Source organism: Oreochromis niloticus, linkage group LG4 (assembly GCF_001858045.2).
Source record: "Oreochromis niloticus isolate F11D_XX linkage group LG4, O_niloticus_UMD_NMBU, whole genome shotgun sequence".
In the NCBI taxonomy this organism is placed as follows: domain Eukaryota; kingdom Metazoa; phylum Chordata; class Actinopteri; order Cichliformes; family Cichlidae; genus Oreochromis; species Oreochromis niloticus.
Window position 1 is genome coordinate 19,117,303 of NC_031969.2, and position 21,770 is coordinate 19,139,072.

General features: G+C 41.7%; 2 protein-coding genes across 2 annotated transcripts in view; both read left to right on the forward strand.

Annotated features, from left to right (window-relative positions):
- The first annotated feature begins 653 nt into the window (after positions 1-653).
- On the forward strand, positions 654-8,295 carry uqcrc2a (ubiquinol-cytochrome c reductase core protein 2a). The gene is made up of 14 exons (XM_003456353.5): positions 654-800; positions 1,753-1,854; positions 2,072-2,221; positions 2,386-2,450; positions 2,564-2,620; positions 2,723-2,847; positions 3,330-3,427; positions 3,559-3,616; positions 3,832-3,927; positions 4,016-4,215; positions 4,587-4,667; positions 4,753-4,829; positions 4,912-5,065; positions 7,973-8,295. The coding sequence occupies exons 1-14, from the start codon at positions 768-770 to the stop codon at positions 8,054-8,056; spliced, it is 1,380 nt and encodes a 459-aa protein (XP_003456401.1). The 5' UTR covers positions 654-767; the 3' UTR covers positions 8,057-8,295.
- Positions 8,296-11,799: 3,504 nt separating this feature from the next.
- Positions 11,800-21,770, forward strand: part of mosmoa (modulator of smoothened a) — a 29,340-nt gene continuing 19,369 nt past the window's right edge. Inside the window, exon 1 of the mRNA XM_003456352.5 lies at positions 11,800-12,865. Coding sequence (XP_003456400.1) covers positions 12,760-12,865 — 106 coding nt within the window. The 5' untranslated portion in view covers positions 11,800-12,759. The remainder of the gene's footprint in view (positions 12,866-21,770) is intronic.

Sequence of the window (21,770 nt, forward strand, 5' to 3'; positions counted from 1 at the left end):
TCCCTGATTTCCTGGGGCTGAGAAGTTTTTCCAGCATTTCTGAGCATCATAACTGCTGAATTAGGAAGCAGGAATATTTTCCAGTCTAAAAAACCGAAAGTTTACATAAAAGACCAGCAACAATTTTATTGTGTTTGGTGAAACCGATGCTTCATTAGCTAAATTTATCTCATTAAATTCCTGGAGGCTGTGTGCATCTGAAAAACATTTTAGAGAGGCAAATAAAGTTGAAATGTGTGGGGTCCACTTTCCAGAGTGATGGAGAGTGCAAAAAAGAGAGGTAGGCAGGATGGAGTGGGACAGAAGGATAGCAGCAAACGTGAAAGGGAAGGTTTACAGGATGGTGGTGAGACCTGCTATTATGTCACAAAAAGATAGAAGGTGAGTGACTGTAATTAACAGGTTTAGAAGTCAGTACATCAGAGGGACAGCTCAGGTCGAGCACTTTGGAAATAAGTTTAGAGACGCTGAGATAGTTTGAACACGTCCAGAGGAGGGGGAGTGGATATACTGGACAAAGGATGTTGAAGATGGAGATGCCAAGCAGGAGGAAAAGAGGAGGAATGATGTTTTTATTATTATTTGCTGATGTTGTTAATGAGCCACAAGCCGAACAGTTTTCACTAGCTCAAGGAAACTTGAAACACGCTGTCATACTTTTATTTTGAAAGGTTTAGCTACTACACGGCGCAGTGAGTTGTGGGTAAGACGTCAGTCCGCCGCCATATCTGTCTTTCTGTACCGGCTGAAGGAGAGAGTGAGGAGTCATGAGAGGAATACAGTCTCTGAACACTATCTCTGTGAGTCCTTTGTTGTGTTGGTGCGGTCTGAGCGGTGTCATCCGCTGGATCTGCTCCCTGCTCGGCCCGGTCTAAAAAAACCGAACCTTCGCTGTAGCAGTTAGCCTGCTAGCCGGTTAGCTCTCCAAGTTTACCTACCGTAAAACGGTTTCTGTCTCGAGTTAGGGGCAACGTTCTCATTTCATCACGTACTGAAAACATAAATAAACAAAAAATATAAATACAATTTGAAAAGCGTGTGGGCTCGACTTAGCTTAGCTATTTTATGTCGCCTTTTGCATTGCTGTGGTAAGCTGGATGTAACCTGAAGGTCATCCCTGAATTCCAGTCCACCAGCGTCTCTTTTGAGCGAACCAGGCCCCCTATTTGGTCATAAATTCGGTGTTATCCAAATATGATGCCAATGCATTCCCACATTAGTCCCAGACTTTGCTGCCGGGACATAAATGTGCACAGGTCACGTCAGGTCAAGCTGCTCTCAGCCTGCACACTCAGGTGCTGTTTTGTTTTTGTGGTCCTATTAAGACGGCCTGGTTTTGGAGGGTCTAGATCATACTTTTGGGCATTTCTGCAAGCAAAATTACTATTATCAGTTATGCAAATCCAATCAAAAGTAAAAAATAATATTAGACGATTGCAGGATTAGATCACAGGGCTGTTGGCTCAAGACCTTCCTAAAGCAGCTCCATGTGAGATAGAAAGGGGGTGACTTCCCTAGCTGGTGATATTTGTGTAATCTACGTGTCACTTGTATGTGTTAGCAGCTATTATGTAACATTAGAGGTCATGTTACTCTTTGTTGGATTAAGATTCCGCCAATCTAGTGTTTACATACAGTTTAAAGCAGCACAATATATACAGGATTGTGGCTATAATTCAGTAATAACTTCCTGTTCTTATTTTAGCTGCTAATGAAGTCATTGTCTTTAATTACGATGTCATCTTCCTGCAGAAACGTTGCTATGCAGCTGCCAGGAGGAGCGGTAGTCTGGCTGAACCCCTCTCAGGTCTGAAACCGTCCAAAGGCGCACCTCTTCCTCCCCAGGATGCCCAGGTAGGTGCTGCTCTCGAATCGAACAAAACACAATGGAAATTAACTCACAGCCGGTTGTCATGATATTTTCTTCCGAAAAAACACTTCTGGTGTGTTTTGTGAGCTTTTGCAGTATTTTTCTAATTGCCGGTGTCATCTTAAGTTGCAGTGTACCATTAGTTTTGTTTCTGTGTGAAAGTTGTGTGTTTTGTGTAACATTTTTTCTTTCCTCCTTCAGGTGTCCAAGCTCCCAAACGGCTTGGTGATAGCTTCGCTGGAAAACTACTCCCCCGTGTCAAGTGTTGGTGTGTTTGTGAAAGCTGGGAGTCGCTATGAGACCGTGGAGAACCAGGGTGTCTCCCATGTGTTACGACTGGCAGCGAACCTGGTAAACTGTGAATGAGCTTGTAAGCGTGTGATAGCTAAATTAATTATTCCTGAGGTTATTCTTACCATGATAAGAAGCAAATGACTGCACTTCTTTTTTATCAGCACCTCTACCTTCAGCCTGACAGCCTACGCTGCTTACCTATCTTATTTTTGCTTTTGTAGACTACAAAGGGAGCGTCTGCCTTCAAGATCTGTCGCAGTGTGGAAGCAATTGGGGGCAGCCTGAGGTCAGTGAGCACACTTCATGCACATGCACACACTGACCGTTGCTGCTTTTGTTGCTCAAAATTATACAGCGGACCACACTGAATCATCTGTGTTGTCATTTCTCTCCATGCAGCGTGACATCGTCAAGAGAGACAATGGTCTACACTGCCGACTGTTTGAGAGATGACATGTAAGTGCCCCTATATTAACATCAAGTTATTTTTTTCTCTTCTCTATTTTTATTAAAACTCGTCAGACTGTGTTGACACTTCGCTGTCCTATTTGTGTCCAGAGATTCGTTAATGGAGTTTCTAGTCAATGTGACTACAGCTCAGGAGTTTCGGCCATGGGAGGTGGACGAACTGACGCCCAGAGTGAAGGTTGACAAGGCTCTGGCTCAGCAGTGTCCTCAGATAGGTGCCCGTATTTTTACTGAGGAAATTGTATTATCAGATGTGAAAGGGATTTTTAATTTCTAAAGAATATCCTTGATGATTTTATTTGGCTATAATTATGTAAAACATCAAAAATCTTCTCTCTGAGCTGCTGTAGACCTCAAGGCTACACAATGTTTTTGCTCTGAGTTTTGTGGCCACTTTAGAAATGCTTAGCGTGAGCTGTTGGGATTGAGGCATTTTAGTTTTTTTGTGGCATTTCAGTCAGATCTGTAGCCTCATTGAGCAGTAAGCATTCCAGTCCCTTTCATATTAATGTAGATATATTATATTCTGCGTGGTTTCTGACATACTTTAATACTTGTGCAAAAGTTGTTTAATTAACTTGATCTCTGAAAAAAGTCCTGTGCATTATTGCTGTTTTTGTTTGTTTTTTAGATGCAGCAGTTTTTGATGATCCATATTTAACGTTTTCATTGTGTCTTGTTCTATTTTCTCCTGCAGAAGTAATTGAGAAGTTGCATGAAGCGGCATACAAAAACACCCTGTCCAACTCTCTGTACTGCCCTGACTTCATGGTCGGCCATGTCTCCTCTCAACAGGTAAGGATATGCGTTACTTCTTTTTTTTTTTTTTATCTTAAGGGTCTTAAAGGGAACTATTCAGTTAGCAAAATAGTACTTTTTATGATGCACTTAAAGACCTGTCCTCCTCCTTATCATTCCCTGTGTAGCTTAAGTCATTTGTTGAGGACCATTTCACCACTGGCAGAATGGCTCTAGTAGGACTAGGTGAGTGTTGTCCAGCCTTGATTGCTTCATCACAGCTGCCCCCCTTCTTCATGTGGCTTTCCTAATAGGTAGTTAGCCATCTCCATCTCCAGCCTAAGCAGTCTTGCTTACGTGTGTGCTTACGCTTGTCTTAAATCTCAATGAGATAGTGAGTCACTGCTGACATGTCAGAACTCTGTTCCACTTGACTCATTTACACATGTTGTCAAGTTCAGGTGTAAACCACTCGGTCCTGAGGCAAGTGGGTGAGGGGCTCTTGAGTGCCCGCAGTGGGGTTGGGGCCCCTGTGGCTAAATCTGTGTACCGTGGAGGTAAGAGCTTGTGTTTTAAAAATAGCAACATTAAATTGTTTTGCAATCTACTGCTGCTTTGTTCTCATGAGGAAATATTGTGTGTTAGGTGAGCTGCGAGTGCAGAACAAGGATGACCTGGTCCACGCTCTGATTGCCAGTGAGGGTGCTGTGACAGGTAGTGCCGAGGCTAATGCTTTCAGTGTGCTGCAAAGGATCCTGGGAGCTGGTCCACATGTAAAGAGGGGCTCCAGCATCACCAGCAAACTGAGCCAGGGGATCGCCAAAGCTACCACACAGCCCTTTGATGTGAGTTGAAACAGGACAGCAACATTGGTTTTCGTAGCCGTAACAGTTCAAGTCCATTTTTAGTGAGTCTTTCTGAGATCTGTTCCCCCGATTTAACCTATGTGCAGAAATCTGTCAAAAAAGCCAAAAACTGGCGCAGGATGCTTTCCGTCAGTCTGGAACTGACAGACAAAGAAAAGGCTTCAGTGGTCTTTTCCTTTGATGAAGTCTCTCGGGGAAGCTTATCCAGAAATCTTTTAACATCTGTTGAAAGCATGATTTGCCTCAATTGGAGTATTTAGAATAGTTTTATTTTTTAGGATGCTTAGCTGTTCTTGTTGTAAATGCACAGTTTCTCACTCTACATCAGATAACCTCTGGTTGTCTTCCAGGCCACTGCCTTCAACGTCTCGTACTCCGACTCCGGCCTGTTTGGGGTCTATACCATTGCACAAGCTGCCTCTGCAGGAGAGGTAGTTGCCTAGTTTTCTGTGTCTAACTTGATTTAAAAATTTTGCAGAAATGCCAGAATCGCCACTGCTTATTCTCTCTGTGCAGGTGATCAAAGCCGCCATTGCACAGGTGAGGGGTGTGGCTGAGGGAGGCGTGTCTGAGGCTGACATCACCAGAGCAAAGTAAGTTCATAAAATGATGGCGCAGGTGGAGCTCTAACTGGGCTGTTGCTCACTCCTGTCTATGTCTGACGTCTCTGTGCAGGAACCAGGTGAAAGCAGAGTACTTGATGTCGATGGAGAGCTCAGAGGGCCTGCTTGAGGAGATTGGTGCTCAGGCTCTGACCGCTGGAGTATACCAGGCCCCTGACGCTGTCCTCAAGGCTATAGATGCCGTCACCCAGAATGATGTGGTTAAGGTGTGTGCTTTCAGTGAGATTTTAATAGCATGACTTAACAAACATCTGCAGAAGAACAAGCAAACTCCTGTGTTAGAAGTGATTATTGCAGTCTGGAGTACAGTTGTGGTCAGACGTTTACATCAACTCATTAAGGGAATGAATGTCATGGTAATTTTGGGCTTTTAATGATTTCTTTGAACTGGGTGGAATGTTTGTAAAGCATACATCTTTACATACATCACATCTATACATCATCCTAAAGACTTTCAAAATACTTATATATACAAATACGTGCATACACCCCTATTAATATTTGGTAAATGTCCCTTAGCAAGTTGCACCTCAGCCAGTTGCTTTTCATCATTAACAAGCTTCTGGTATGATTCTGTGGAGATATTTGACCACACTTCCTTGGTTCCTCAGACTTTTCCATTATTCTGAGTATTGCTCAGTCCAGTGAGTCGAGTCAAGTCAAGTTGGCTTTATTGTCACTTCAACCATATACAGTTTGTACACAGTGAAGCGAAACAACGTTCCTCCAGGGCCAAGGTGCTACATGCAACATAAATTTACAACATAAATTAACAGAAAAACACTAAACTAGCTAACTAGAGACAGGACAGACTGACCTAACATAAATTACAACATAAATTAACAAAAACTAACTATCTAACTAAAACTAACTATCTAACTAGGTAGGTAGTGCAAAGGAAACAGTAAACATACTTGGTATGTAGGTAGTGCAGGAACAGTAAACATAAAAATATTGTGCAAAAAGAGCATTTACAGGTTGATGTGTAAGTCCAGTCTCAATGCTTTGAGGTAGTTGAGTTGAGCTGAGTGATAGTGTGTGTGTGTGTGTGTGTGTGTGTGTGTGTGTGTGTGTGTGTGTGTATCAGTCCAGTCCCTTTTTGTTGAGGAGACGGATGGCTTGTGGAAAGAAGCTGTTGCACAGTCTGGATGTGTGTGCCCGAATGCTTCGGTACCTTTTTCCAGATGGCAGGAGTGTGAAGAGTGTGTGAGAGGGGTGTGTCCAATCAGCCACAATGCTGGTGGCTTTGCGAATGCAGCGTGTGGTGTAGATGTCCTTAATAGAGGGGAGAGAGACCCCGATGATCTTCTCTGCTGTTCCCACTATCCGCTGTAGGGTCTTGCGGTCCGATATGGCACAGTTCCCAAACCAGGCAGTGATACAGCCGCTCAGGATGCTCTCGATAGTTCCTCTATAGAAGGTGGTCAGGATCGGTGGTGGAAGCTGGGCCTTTCTCAGTCTTCTCAGAAAGAAGAGACGCTGTTGGGCTTTCTTGTGCAGGAAGCTGGTGTTGAGGGACCAGCCGAGGTCCTTCTCCAGGTGGACGCCCAGGAATTTGGTGCTGTCGACTCCACAGAGGAGCCGTTGATGCTCAGCGGTGAATGGTCGCCTCGTGTCCTCCTAAAGTCAACAACCATCTCTTTTGTCTTGTCAACATTCAGAGACAGGTTGTTGTCTTTACACCAGTCTGTTAGCCTCTGCACTTCCTCTCTGTACGCTGACTCGTCGTTCTTGCTAATGAGACCCACCACGGTCGTGTCATCAGCGAACTTAATGATGTGATTTGAACTGTGTGTTGCTACACAGTCATGAGTCAGCAGTGTGAATAGCAGAGGACTGAGCACACAGCCTTGTGGGGCCCCAGTGCTCAGTGTGGTGGTGCTGGAGGTGCAGTTCCCGATCCGTACTGACTGAGGCCTTCCGGTCAGAAAGTCCAGGATCCAGTTGCAGAGGGAGGTGTTCAGGCCCAACAGGCTCAGCTTTCCGATCAGTTGTTGGGGGATGATCGTGTTGAATGCTGAGCTGAAATCTATGTACAGCATTCGAACGTGTGTGTCCTTCTTGTCCAAGTGTGTGAGGGCAAGATGGAGTGCAGTGGAGATGGCGTCATCCGTTGAGCGGTTATGGCGGTATGCAAATTGCAGTGGGTCCAGTGAGGGGGGCAGCAGGGTCTTGATGTGTCTCATGACGAGACACATGAGTGCTGTTAAACAAATCCTTTCTATGTTGGCAAAGAGAAACTACCAGTTGTAGTCAGTCTCTCTCGTTAGTTCACTAACAAGAAGTTAATAGGAGTTATCAAATGAAAAGGCATTGTAGAACCTTCAGCACCACTTATTAAAAGTTATTATTAAGTAAGTATTTGAGGTTATAAGCATACTTTTGACCCTGTGTGGATTAGAGAAAATCCATAATAAATTGAAATAGTCATTAAAGTATACTGTACAATCATTCCACCCTGAAAAAGTTTTAAAAAGTTTTAACAAATCATTAAAAATGACCATGACATCCATGGCCCTGTAAATTTCTGACCACACTTATATACATGTTGTTTTTAGATTCAACACATGTCGCATCATTGTTACATTACTGGGTTGCAGTGGCATTGTGGAGTGGGCAGCAGTCTTACCTTTATGTACCCCATCTGTAGTATAGCGTGGGTTGGAGTCATAAATCATCCAGTAAAGGCTCACTAGCTTGTTCATGACCAAATAAAACAACAGTTCATTAAGAAGCGATGCGATACATCATGTTGACGGTGCGTTTTACTGAAGGGCTTTTGGGATTATACAGATCATTACAGAGTAAATATTCTTTTAGTTTCACATTTGAACTGCATGTCAAATATAGTAAGAAACACTGTAGTTCCTCTGAGCACTGGTGGCAGTCTCAGTTTGAAAATATATCCCTGAAGACTACACTAACAAACAAAAAGTTATTAAATTATCCGTGCAGGCTATTTATTCATATGTTTAAACTTGCATTTGTGTTTAGTCGCTGTGTGGTGTTCTGTGTAGTGTCGGAGCTGCGGCAGGGCTTCAGTGGACTATAAATACTGGGATATATTTGGAAATATTGCCCGTCAGTGAATTTGCTCTCTGTTTTCTTTACAGGCTGCAAAGAAATTTGTGGATGGCAAGAAGACCATGTCAGCTAGCGGACACCTCATTAATACACCATTTGTGGATGAAGTATGAAAATGCACATAAGAATAATAAGAACAGTTGATTTTTCTTTCTGCTTGGGCATGCTATGCCTGGATGTTGCCTCCTGCAGCAGTTCATTGGATGTCACCTGTCATTTGTAGTTTATCCTGCAGTATGTGTGAGCACCAACAGACTGAGCTGCAGAATTGTAACGTCTGTTGGGAGGGAGGAGGGTGGATTCATCAGTGTAACTGTACATCTGTGTAAATTAAAACAATTACAGTAAAACACTTGGGTTGTTGCTTGATTTTGCATTTTTGAATGACAAGTTTCTGGCATGTGTGCCGTGCACCAGTGCGGTCTTCTGCATGAGATTGATGAGTCCACACCATCATCTTGAAGAGTGCTTGGTTTTCGATGACGTTAGCACTGTGTGCCAACACTGGCAGCAAAAAGCTGTTATTTTAGGTAATGAGCACTTTTAGCACCAAGAGGTTTTGTTTCATTCATCAGCCAGTGGGGGGACCCAAAAGCGCACAAACATAAGTTGATGTTTGAGGGTTGTCTTGTAGATCGTCAGTAAAAGAGCTATTACCATACTGGCAATAAACTGGGTTTCATTTAAAACATAGAAGCTCTCTACAGTAAAGGCCTAAGCCATCTCTACTTCCTGAGATGACTGAGGTTGTTTAACATTTGCCAGCTCTCATCATGCACTCAACATTTTTCTGCAATTTAACAAATGCATTATTTTATGCCCCCCGTGTATTCTGTAAGGTGCCTATTAATGTGCAGACTGACTTGTATCTGTCAGATGAATAGTTGCACACAAGATGTGGAGTTTGTGCAAAAAAGTAGCAGAAAGGTGTAATTATTTAATGGAATACGTGATATTTAAATGGGAAACTTCCCTCTGGGCATGTTGTCCCTGCACACTCTAGGATAACTTATACTTTTCATTCTGTAAATGGCTATAAAATCAAAAAGGAAAAAAAAAAGACTAATCATTTCTGCACTTAAATATTGAACATTTAGAAAAGGAAGCCTAAGTCTAACAGCAGTTATATAGTATTAATACCAGTGCTGGTACTGGATTGATATTAGCGTGACAGGATCGATATTCTTAAGTTCACAAGGTCTTTTAGGCCAATTAAAATGTGAAAAATTAGCAGATGTTGTGTGCAGTTATAACTATTAAAACACCGCAATTTCTAAAATGAAAACCAATGAGCAGTTTATTATGAAAGACCGTGTTTTTTCTCTTATTATTGGTCATTATTAAGACAAAGGTGTTTTTATACGATTACTTGATTCAAGGGCGTAGATTTGGTTTTGGCATTGGTGGGGACGGATGATTCAACCGCCGAACCCTGCCCTATTTCTGTTTTTTCCCTTTTTGTCTTTGCTTCTTGATAAAAAGGAGAAATATACTTGCCTACATATGCTATTCTACATGCTTTTAAAACATTTAAAATTACAATTCATAGTTTTATATGTGAATTATATAATGTTAAATTACTATTAAACAAATGACTAAGTATTTTAGACTTTAGTTTACTTCAGCCACATTCCATATAAATCAAGTATCATACAAAAATAAAAACAGCTTCAAATACAGTCATGACAATAAAAGAATATGACTTTAAGGACTTCACAACATTACTTCAGTTATAGTACAGCAACATCTCTGATACATTAGCACTAAGGGAACACTGAATGACCTGGTGGTTTTTGTCCATAAAACTACTCATCTAAGATTACCACAAAGTAAAAGATCTCTCAGCAAAATTATGCAACATTTTAGGCACTATTGCCCCGATCAAATCAGTGAGCTGGGATTTTTTATTCTAAACATGATTACAGCAACAGACATGGACTACTGGTGCCCCACACAACAACTCAATGCCCACTATTCGAAGGAGCCAAACACATGCCTGCTCCTCTCGTTAACTGAGATAAACTGCTGACATATTTGTTTTACACCTATACTGTCCAGTCTCTCCTGGTGGACATACAGCAGCATTGTTTAATCTCATTTGAGTCATTGTTAACCTTAGCCATGTTTTTAGTCTTCTGAGAGAACTAAAGCTTCTTTCAGGCTCCGTACATGCGTTTTATCCTCAGATTAAAATTATTATGTGCTTGATGTGCCTCCCCTTTGGCCCTGGCTCTTCCCCTCTGACTGCACTAGGACATATTGCCACCTGATAAAATAACACATTGATTCGTGCCATATAAAAAGTGAGACATGTCAATTCAGATTCTTTGTCAAACATACACTATGAATCAATTTACATCAGCAGCCTAACAATTGTCATGATAATAAATACTAGTTAATCTATAGCACCAAATCGTCACCTGTGACCTCGCCTCTTCACCTCTGTCTGAGCTACAACATGGCAGAGCTGCCTCTGTCACCTGATAAATAACAGTGAGACATTCCAAATACATGCAGTCACACATGTGCTTCAAATACAGTCATGAACCACCAGGTCATCATCCAATTTCACCTGTGATCTTGTGTCACCATTACTCTCTGAGCTTTGTGTTGGTTCTTCTGTCACCTGACAAATACATACATGACAATAAGAATAAAATGGGTGGCTGCTTCAGTGTTTCTGTCACTCATCATTAATGTTTGTAGGGTGAGTGCATTTTTAGAACAATTTGTGCAAACTGCACTACAAGGTGGAATATTTGCAATATCATGACTACCTCGTGATATTTTGTCTCAAAAATGAACCCTATGAATATGTCAGTACCATTAGGAAGAAATTATTGTGTCACCAACATTTTAACGTTAGACATATATTTTTAACAGCCTCTGTAAACTAATATCCTGGCTTGCTCGAGGCTCCGTTTTCTCTGACAGTTTCAATCAAAATTAGAAATGCTACTCTGGGAGACTGAGATAACTAATAGTGCTGATGTGGGCCAAAGCCTAGCATAGCCTGTAACGTTATTATGACGGACACATTTTATGAGTGAACTTGACTTTAAGTGACTTACAGGTTTCTTTGAAAAATACTATCTTATATCCAGGTTCTTCCTTTGTGCTGCCATCCTCCTCTCCTCCTTGCAGGGCCTCGCAGCGCAGGCTTGCCGCTGCTAAAACTAAACAGAGCGCCCTGAAAGGCACAGCCAATCACATTGGCCATATTTGTCACATGATGTAGGAGAGAACGTAATTTAACTCTTTCTGCACCGCTGGGTGAATGAGACGTTGACAGATCGTTTTTTTTCTTTCTATCGGGTTTGTTTTTCTTTACTCGCAGAGATCAAATTATTGGTGGGGACATTTCAATAATCGCTGGATATTGGTGGGGACATGTCCCTTCCGTCCATGCCAAATCTACGCCCTTGATTTGACTTGTGTGAAATATGTTATTTTTAGAAATGAAAAAGAAAGAAAACCCTCATGTTCTTTTGTGTTGACTGTCAGGTATATTTTATTTATAGCCTTTGGGGGTAATTAAGAGAAGTTGAGCCGCTTTGGAGACCTGCGCAATTACATTCCATGTCTCCAAAAAAAAAAAAAAAACCGTTTCAAAATAAATGAAAAGCTGAAAGATGTTAACTAATTATTGTGGAAAATAAAAATCAGTGATTTTGTAATCACTAAAATATTTTCACAGTTTGCAAACAAATGATTCCTCTCATACATCATAAGCTGCCCATTATAGGCTAAAAGTATCAGTATCGGTATCGGCAGTACTCGCTCTGTGTTTACTTGGTATCGGGTCCATGCCAGCATTTGCAGGATCGCACAGCACTATTTTCAGGACAAAAGACCCCCAGTCTTCACTCAGTATCGCGAGATACCGCCTCACCGAACGTGAAGACACCGAGGTGTGTGTATGTGTGTGTGTTTATGACGCTGCGTGGGGGTGTCCGCCTGATGTCATTAAGCAGGAGGGGAGGTTGAGCTAGCGGTGGGCATACGGTTGGAAAGCATAACAATAACGTCCAGGCTAGGACTCACAGCGTTGCTTTTGGATTGAAATACGCACCGTTTTAAACTCCGGGCTTCCCATCACCGTGGTCCGGAGCAGGACAACACAGGAGTCGGGTAGAGGCTGGCAGGCTAACGGACCGAAAGCACCAGATGCTATTCCAGCGGAGAAGGAAAACGGGGTCCCAGCAGCAGCAGAGGGTGATGGGTTCTCGTTTCCCTGACGGGTAACAACAAACCTGAGCTAAAGACAGAAATAAACGCGGATATTGCCAAGTGAGGGGAGCTTTCTTCTGTTCTCCGGCACCTCCGTTTGTGTGACATTGTTCCTGAAATGCTAGCGCAGTTGCGGTCTCGGCCGTCGAGCAGCCTCTGGGCCGCAGCTCGGCACACCGAGCCCGAATCTGGGAAATAGCTAGCTAGCTGCCTGCTAGCCGCAGCTGTACCCCGATGCTGCTGCTGCTGCGGCTGCAGCTGTTAAAACGGATCCAAAAGACAACTCAAGCTGTTTGGGGGCTCGGTGCTGACTAAATTATCGTTTTACATTAGCGAGCTACAGCAAGCACTTGAGATGTGATGCTTTTGTGCCTCGTATTTGAGCCTTTTGTAGCTGGAGGCTTTCGCTTGGCTGACGCGAAGGAGCTAATGTTGCTGCAAAATGCACAGCAGAACCACAACAGCAGGCTCCTGTTGAAGGGGGCGAGGTTAGACTGATAACGGCCACCCTGCGTGTCTCTCAGCACCCCCGGAGTCACATTTTGGACATTTTCCCACGTCATTCACAGCTTTCTCGGCTGGCGACATGGATAAACTAACGATCATTTCAGGGTGTCTGTTTCTGGCAGCAGATATCTTTGCAATAGCCAGCATTGCAAACCCGGACTGGATCAACACCGGTGAATCAGCAGGTAAACAAGGCTGGCCATTTAAAACACTTCTGTGGGAGTGTGTGCGTGTTCTGTCTTTACATTGCAGCAGTGTGTGCCATGAGGTGATCTAGAGTGAAATATCCCATTGTGTGTGCAAGGGTTTCATCTGCAGCAGCATCTTTTGTCTTTCACAGCAGCAGCAGCAGCATTGTTTGTAAAGCTGATCGGTTTCACAGTTGATTGATCAGCACTTTGGACCTCTGATATAGACTTGTCACTACTTGTTGTTTTCAATCAATCATTGAGCCTATATAGTGTCATAAACATGTCTATCATGAGACCTAGGGATGCTCCTGTGTACATCAATATCTACCTTGTTGACAGATGAGCTGATGTTTGCATAGCAGTGGCTTATATTTAGTCATTTTTGTAGTGAATATTTCCTTTTTTATGACAAAAAGGAGAAATAAATAACAGAAAAACATTTTTTAACAATAGTGTGTCACATTGTTTTCCAAGCATAAAACCCCCCTGCAAACAATTACATGAAATTCACAAAAAAAGTGCGAGATCCTCATATTTGAAAAGCTAGAGACTGTTTCTTTAGGAAAGGTGTAGAACAGCTGGCTGATGAAATGGTGAGCTGAGTGTGTTTTTTAAAGTAATTTATCGAGGAAGAAAAGACAAATTATTGCTTAGACCACCTTCTAAAATCAGTCAAGGATCCCTTTTTTGATTTCAGCATCTATAAACTCAGCATCTTTAGATTAAAAAAAAAAAATCTGATCATGTTATTGCTTACATATTACTTTCAGACATTAAGAAGATTCATCAAGCAGTAAAAGTAATCCTGAGCTAATGCAGTTGACTTGACTTTTGAAGCGACCTCCGTGTGATCAGCCCAATAGCCAGCATGTTTATTTGTGGCGCAGCGGCTGATTTGGGATGGAAGCATGTGCTGTTCGGGCCGTTGACAGACAGCTGCTACTCTTTGTTCCCTCTGCAGGATGACAGCTTAGTAACTGGGTCATGGAGGGTTCATCATCCACCAGTACACATGCACACTGCGTCTGCTTGGTGAAATAACTAATCTGCAGGAAAAAAAAGTCTTAATAGGATGCTGATGAAATGAGGACGTTGTCTACAGTGACTTCAATTTGATCGAGGTGCTTAATTGGTCTCCAGTGCAGTTTAGTTCTGGACACTTTGTCTCAGTTCATCTAATCTTAGCACACTGCAGCCACAAGAAGTGTGTGTGGTGACTGCACGCTGAGATCTTCACTTCTGTACCTGCATGTGCTCAAAGTTGAGCCATTGCTATATTTGAAGTGCGGGATTGTGATGAGCGTGGGCGTTGTTATTGGGGTGGATGTTTTACAGTGATCAGGTTCCCTGTCGCTGTCACTCTTCTCACTTCCCTTCACAGGTATCACATTTCTCTTTGATGACTGAGATGTGGCCACTCTTGGATGGTTTTATGTGGCATGTGGGTGATAAACCACTTGTGTTCATCTTTTTCACACCTTTTAAATTTTTTTTCTCTTGTCATTTTAATAATATACGAAGCATTTGAATGCATAATAGGAGCTTGACGTAGGTTTACAATGAGTGTTAGTCAACGTTATGTAATGTCTTTTCAGTAGTTTCCCACAGATTTGAATTCTCTTTGTGAGGGTAGCACAGTTTTGTGAGTGTTTCAATGGAGGAGGGACAAGCACACTAAACAGTTCTGTTTATTAGGGCTCCTTGATTATGGTAAAGGTATGGTAATCATAATCTGAAGTATTTTTTTTAATATTGGGATTGCAGTTATTTACCATCATATAGGCATTGGAAAAATGTAGCTTTATTCTGTTTATCCACTTCAGGGTTGTGAGTGGGCTGGATTCTGTCTCAGCTGTCCAAAGGATGACAGGCAGGAATGCACCCTGGACAGGTCGCCAGTCTGTTGGAGGGCATTCATGCTCACATTTAATTCAGAATCATCAATTAACCTAACCCATGCATGTCTTTGGACTGTGGGAGGAAGTCAGAGTGGCTGGAGAGAACCACCAACCAGACTGGATTCAAAACCAGGAACTTCTGGCTGTGATGCAACCTTGCTAACCACTACACCGCTGTGCTGCCTGCAATTTCCTTAGACTTTTAATTATATTTCAACAAAACTAAAAATTCTACTTAAAGGCAAAATGAGCATGTGATTGCAAAACAGTGTCATTTTCATTAGAATTTAATTTGATTAAATGCACAGCCTTACAGTGGATTTATGTCTCTGTTCCTAAATCTGTAATGCCCACTTGCATAGGCTATTTTGTAGGTTCTATATAGATTCAATTCAGATGTGTGTATTAAGCTTCACTTGGATTGGATTGGTTGGATTTAGCAGCTTTAGCAACTTAAGGAGTTATACTCCTTAAGTTTAGAATTTGTTTATAACAAACAAAAATGTGGTTCTGTTTCTTAATATACTTTTCAACACCTTAAGGATGCTTATAACCAATATTTAGTTCAGTTTTATTTTTATGCATACATATAATTGAAGGCACTTTATATGGTAAGGTACCCTTGTAAGATATTAGAGAGGGGACAATCAGGTGATCCCCTATGACTAGCAATTTGGCAACAGTGGGGAGGAAGAACCCCCTTTTAACAGAGAGACACATTCAGCAGAACCAGGCTCATTTGCTGTTATCTATTGGGGTACAGAGAATAATACCAATAGGACCAATTGCGGTAGTCATGTAAATCCCGATATTATGATTTAGAATGAGACAGTTATTCATTACCACAGTGGTGTTATAATTAACTGCACATCATTGTATCAAAGTGTTTATTCCAACTCTTTCACTATACCAACTACAAAAATGAACACACATCCACGCCGGCACTTTCAGTGTATGTGGGAAAACTGAACATGCTTGTCATCATAGACACAAATCAAACCCCTTTTAGCCCAGTGGTTCTCAGACTTCTTCTGCAGGCCCTCCCCCTCTCAAAGATTAAACAAAAAATGTTCAAACTACTCTTTCCCATCCTTACAGTGAACCAGTATAAACACACGCTTGCATTGCACATATAAAATTTCAGTGTGTGAAATTACTGAAAAAATAAATGCAGAACAAATTGTATTGTAAAAGTGGTGTTGTACCTAGTTTGGCTTCATTCTCGCCCACACAAACTAGGGATCATCATTTTTTCATTGATTTTTCTCTGGGAGCTATTTGACTATCCATCATTAACATCCTTCCAGGCACCAGTTAAAAAATATTTTAGGCCAAAAATGGTCTCATGAAGAATTTTTTATTTTTATATATAACTTGAGTGTTTGAAAAGCTCTGTGGTCTTTCAGCACGTATGAGATATGCAGCATTACTTTGTCTTTTTTCTATTTCTATCTGACTTTTGGTGTTCATTAATTTGCCTTAGGGCTACTTGTCATGCCTTGAGCAAACTTGTCCATGCCTTGCTAGCAGTGCAGAGCTTTCTTTAACATCAGTGCTTCACACCGATCCCTATTTATAACTATGGGACCTCCCAGGAGTCTAAACCATTGCCTTCCTTTTTTCAAAAAGAAAAAAACTGGACAAACTAAATATTTTTGGACAGCACTACTATGCAAATGTAAGAGATCTTCTAGTAGCTTCACACAGCCATAACCTTTCATTTATGTATTTAAAAAAAAAAAAAAAGACAAAGTAATTCCTGAGTTTATCAATGTATTGTGAGCTGTTGCCATTAATTGGTCTACCCCGTACAATACCTTGTGGTATTATTTGAATCTATTAAGGAGTGAGAGTCCCTGATAACTCCTCACATTCCAGCCAGCTGTGTCCTTCAGCTTTGTTGTTGTCTTATCTGAAAGCTCAGTGCTTCCCTTAAAGGACCTCGGATCACCATCTTTGCACACGAGTGTATTTGTACTCGGAGCACTGAGAAACGGTCGCATTGACCTTTCTCAAGACATATTGAAGTTTTGCCTCTGTCTGACGTGTGAAGGCATGACAAATAAGTGACTTAACGACAGAAAATCATTTAGCACCGATTATTTCTTCTTGTTATTGCCTGCAGTAATTGCAGTTGGGTTTGGTTCACGTAAAGACAACCCCCTGTAAAAGTGCCCAGTACGAGGGTGACCACTGTTCTCCCTCAGCACTGCAGACAGAGAGTGGATCCATGACTTTGTCCTCACCTCAGTGTGATATTCTCAGGCCGTAACAGATGAGGCTGATTTCCTGCAATGAGCATCAAGACAAAGCCATTGTTATAGCAGTGTCAGACACAAACTGTGACTCTCAAGAGCTCCGCCAACGACTGCCCTCCTGCAGATACTCGTCACTACAGTGGATGCCTTTCTCTTGAGCCTGAGTAACCTCTGAAAGAGTGTGTACAACTCACACTTAAAAATGCATAACACCTCTGTGGTTCAGGATGCCGGATCCAAGGCCATTGATGACATACGCACCATCGTTTTTAACTTTAATTTCAGTCTCAAACCTTAAAGGCAACCTCTTCACAAAATCAATTTTGTACAAGTGCTCTTGTCAGTAGAGCGCACCAACACTTACCGTTCCAACAAAACTCTATCCTGAGATTACTTTGGATGTGTTTTATTGCATGCAGTGAGCTACTGAATGAGCTGAAATAAACAAAAAGTCCTGTTGATGTGCTCAGAAGGCGGTAGTAATGACTTATCAAGACTCTTCAAGTAAGTTCCTGACACATGCATTTTACATTTTTATCATCTTCTCATCACTTATTGTAAATAACCTACCCACTACAGGAATTTTCCATTTTAGCATGAGATGTTTATATTACCCCTAAGTGCCTGCTATTCAGTATCACTTATGTAATAATAAACAGACAAATTTATTTTTGACTGCATCAGCTCTAATATGCTTCTGTGGGTTTTGATTATGCTTGAAAATCTAAATGGACTTTGTTTAGAGTAGTTGATGATGGTTTAAAGTGGACTGATTTCAGCAACTTGCAAAAAAAATCATGAAAAAAAGATCGTAAAACCACAAACAATTACATAACACTGAAAGGCTACAGCAACGTTTGGCAAAATTACAGTATAGTGAGTCAAGTGCTGAAGAACTGCTGCTGTAATTCTGACAATACCTAAAATAGATGAAATGGGAGACTATTAAATCGTGTTATTTTAGGTATCTCTTTTCAAAGCACAAGGGCACACGGTGTCATTGATACAGAGCAACTGAAAGCGGTCTGTCCCATTATCCAGTTACAGGGCTGCAGTGCCAGCAGATTTGACCTGCAGTTTACCTGGAAATGTTGGAAGGACACAAACACAGCTGCAGAGGTGGGAGATGTGACCATGTTCACCACCTTCAGGCACTGAATGTGTAGTATTGAGGCATATAACTGAAGGCGATACATTTTTTGCAAACAAGGATCTATATGGCTACTTATTCTTTTATAATTTAATGACCTGCTTCCTGGAGAAATTGACATGGTAACTTATTAACAATTAAAGTGTATATATAGGATGCAGCAGCTGCAGTTCTTGTTCAAGTGACTTGTTTCACAAAACTTTACATAAACTTTTTTTTTGATGATGACAGCTGAGTTGTGCTGCAAAGCAGCAGCACCCTATCAATTACATCACAGCCCTGATCATTTCATGGCCTTTAAGCTATGTCCATACAGGAAGTGATTGACACTGAAACGTGGAGGACCATTAGACATCTTTAAGAGACTACATGCAACTGTTTAAAAAAAACCCAAAACGCTAGCAATATGAAGTGAGCAATTAAAGTGACTACTAGTGACAGTGTAATAGAATACCGGTGATTGACATATGACCTTGTACTAAATACGTTAGAGGGTTACCTTGGCAACCAGAGTCTGCAGTATCCAACTGTCACCTTGGCATCACTCCCTTTGGGCACACAGCTTTTCTTTCTCCCCAAAGAAAAACTACGTCGTGTCTTACACTTAATCTGACATGCACCTAACTAATCTAACTACACACTGGGTTGCCACAGCCCACAACGACTGAATGATGTGGAAGGTAACTGTAGGAGGTTAAAAGTGGAGTTCCAGTTGAGTTGTAAGTCATGACGTACATTTCCTGCAGAAGTCTAAATCGTAGAAAAATACGCCAAATTGAAAGTAAAAGGTGCGTCTTTTGAGATGCGGTGGTTGCGGCAGTAAGACGCAACTTTTGCTTTTGCTCTTTTCAGCTTTGCTACAGCTTGGAGAGTGTCTGGGGACAAGTCAGCGTAATTGCAAGCTATGGGCGGCGGCAGCAGCCAAAGCAATCCAAAGAGGTTTTTGGTGCAGCACTGTATACTTTTTTGCAACCAGTTTCACCTGACGACGACAACAACCAGCAGGTGTTTTTCTAGCAACTGGTAGTTATCAGGGAGTCGCTGATTGGTCTCTGGGGCTTTGGGTCCTTCTTGTTTTCTGGTTAAAAGCCAAAATGATTTCAAATAATAAAAACACACTAGCAATCACTTATTGGTGGGCTGATGGTGTCGTTTTTATAGAAGTGAGTGGTTAGTAAATGTTTTATTTATTTTTATTATTTAAATTCTTTTACATTCACTCTGGATGGTAAGGTTTGTCCATTTAGCATGCATGATATGTTGACTGTTGGTTACCATCTGACCAATGCACATTTAAAATCAAAGAGAATCTCTCTTGAATACAGATCTTCATTCTTGACTCTGGTGGTGAGGAAGGTCTTCACAAAAACTCTGCTTTGTCAGGCTGGTGTTTAAGTTTGGGGATTTATGTAATTTACTCTAATTTTTCTCTCTTTTTTATTTTTATTTTTTTGCAGCTACGAGCATCGTTTTATATTTTGAGAAGTGTTTTTCTGTTTGTTTACGCTTTGGGTCATACGTTTTCATTCATGTCGGTGTTTGTATCCCATTTGTCGTCGGTTTGCCTTGGTTTACATGTGTGTTTGGGCCACACACAGCTGTGCTCCGCTGCCCCTGCATGTAAGTGGGCACTGGAAAAGCCTCCAGCAGCAGCTGTTGACTGCCTTGACTTGCCTATTTGACGCCCACCACAGTTCAGAGGCCTGTTTGACTCATCCCTCCAGAGCTTACAAACATCAGCTCCCCCTGTGCTCTACTAATGACAGCATCATCATGCTGAAGATGAGCAGACACGGCGCTCATTTCCTCTCATTTGGCCCGAGACATGGTGAGAGGAGTGTTTTGATCATGGCGAGCACAGAGCTGACTGCGGGGTAACAGGGCGTGATGGGAGCGTGAATGTGAGCAGGGCATCAAATGGAGAATTGGCCCATTATTTTCCGCTAATGAAAGAGGGCAAAAACCACGTGAGAATTGTTGGCGTTTTATTTATGCCTGTTTCTAGCAGGCTGAGGATGTGTTCACGTTACAGCTTGCGAATGTTTGCTCCATCTTGTATTCACTTTTAATTGAAGCATGTAGTGTGACTCATGAATTCGAGCCTCTGTTTCCTGTCTGGATGTAATCATCTTCTGGTTCCGGTGGGCTCTCAAGTCAGAGCCCACCGGGCTCTCTTGCTGTGATGTGCTTAGTCAGCCGAAAGAAACGCACATGCACTCGCTATGTGGCACAAAAACTACAGCTGCTCAGGCTTCGTTCTTAGACTGTGATCTCTCTGCTCAGCATTATTTATGACCCCCCAGCAGAACTGTGACTTTTTGGCACTGGTTTTAAAGAAAGTTTAATGTGACTTTGCCTTCCTATAGCACCTTCAAGTTGTTTAATCCTCACTCTGACCTGTTCTTATCTTGCCATTGCAGGATTTTTATACACATGGACTTACTTAGGTAGATAGCTGCTTCCTTTTTTCTTTTTTTTTAAAATTATTACTATGTCATCTTTCAGTTTTAGTAGTGGACGATCCCCCTTTGCTCTTATTTTGAAAGATTAGCCTCTGCTAGCCAGTCCTGGCCATTATAGCTAATATATTCAGAATATGAGATGCACTCAAATCTCCTATTCCACCATCGTGGACTCCATCTGTAGACAGTAATCCTTGTTCTGTACAGGAGAATTACTGGGAACTAACAAGAACCTTGAGCAAGTGGAGAACAGTTCATGTGCTGCTCCACAGAGGAGAACAAGGACTCTTTTTTTTTTTTAAATGCATTTATTTATTTTTTGACTTGCTGTCTAGGTCATGTGGGAAACATTGCTTTGGCTGAAAAGAGCCTTAGGTCTGATTAGTGGTTTCCACAGCTGCCAAAGCTGAACTACTGTGTCACATTTCTTTTAACATCAAACACACACACAAAAAAAACACAAAACCTTCGAGTTGAAGTTGCAGATATGCTGGCTGTGACAACCAAGAAACGTTGTTTGTAGAACTTCTTGATGCATACTCAGTCAGGTAACTTCATCTGGACGTAGCATCCAGAAGATCAGAATCTGGATGCTCCGTCCAGATGAACAGAATCAACCTTTTGGGGTTGTTTGTAGAACTTTTTGACATGGACTAAATCAACTAGTTTTTCAACCACAAGATTGATTGAAGTTGATGTACTCAGCATCACAATATAGGGCATGCTGCAGCAGGTCAGTTTTTTGCTGATCCAAGATCAGCTCTTGACTTCAAAAGGAGGCCTAGTGTACTTATTTCCAGCTCCATTTTCCATAAGCTCCGTTAGCAAAGCTTTGCATTGTTCACAACTCACAGCGATCCTTATTTGTCTTGGTGCCGCTCGTCAGTTGATCCACCTGAAATTTGCAGCGTTTTCTTGTTGGTGTGTTTGGACTAAATTTGAGGTAGAACATCATGTGGTAGCTTTAGAAAAAAGCTGCACAACACGTTGTTGTTGTTGCTTTATAACCGTTAAAGTTTAAACTAGAACAGTTTGTGGGCCTGTTTGTTGAATTGTTTACCTGTGTCCATGTACCATAGCGTGCCTGCCTGCTGTAGGGCAGAAATTCCACAGAGAGCTTGTGAAACAGCA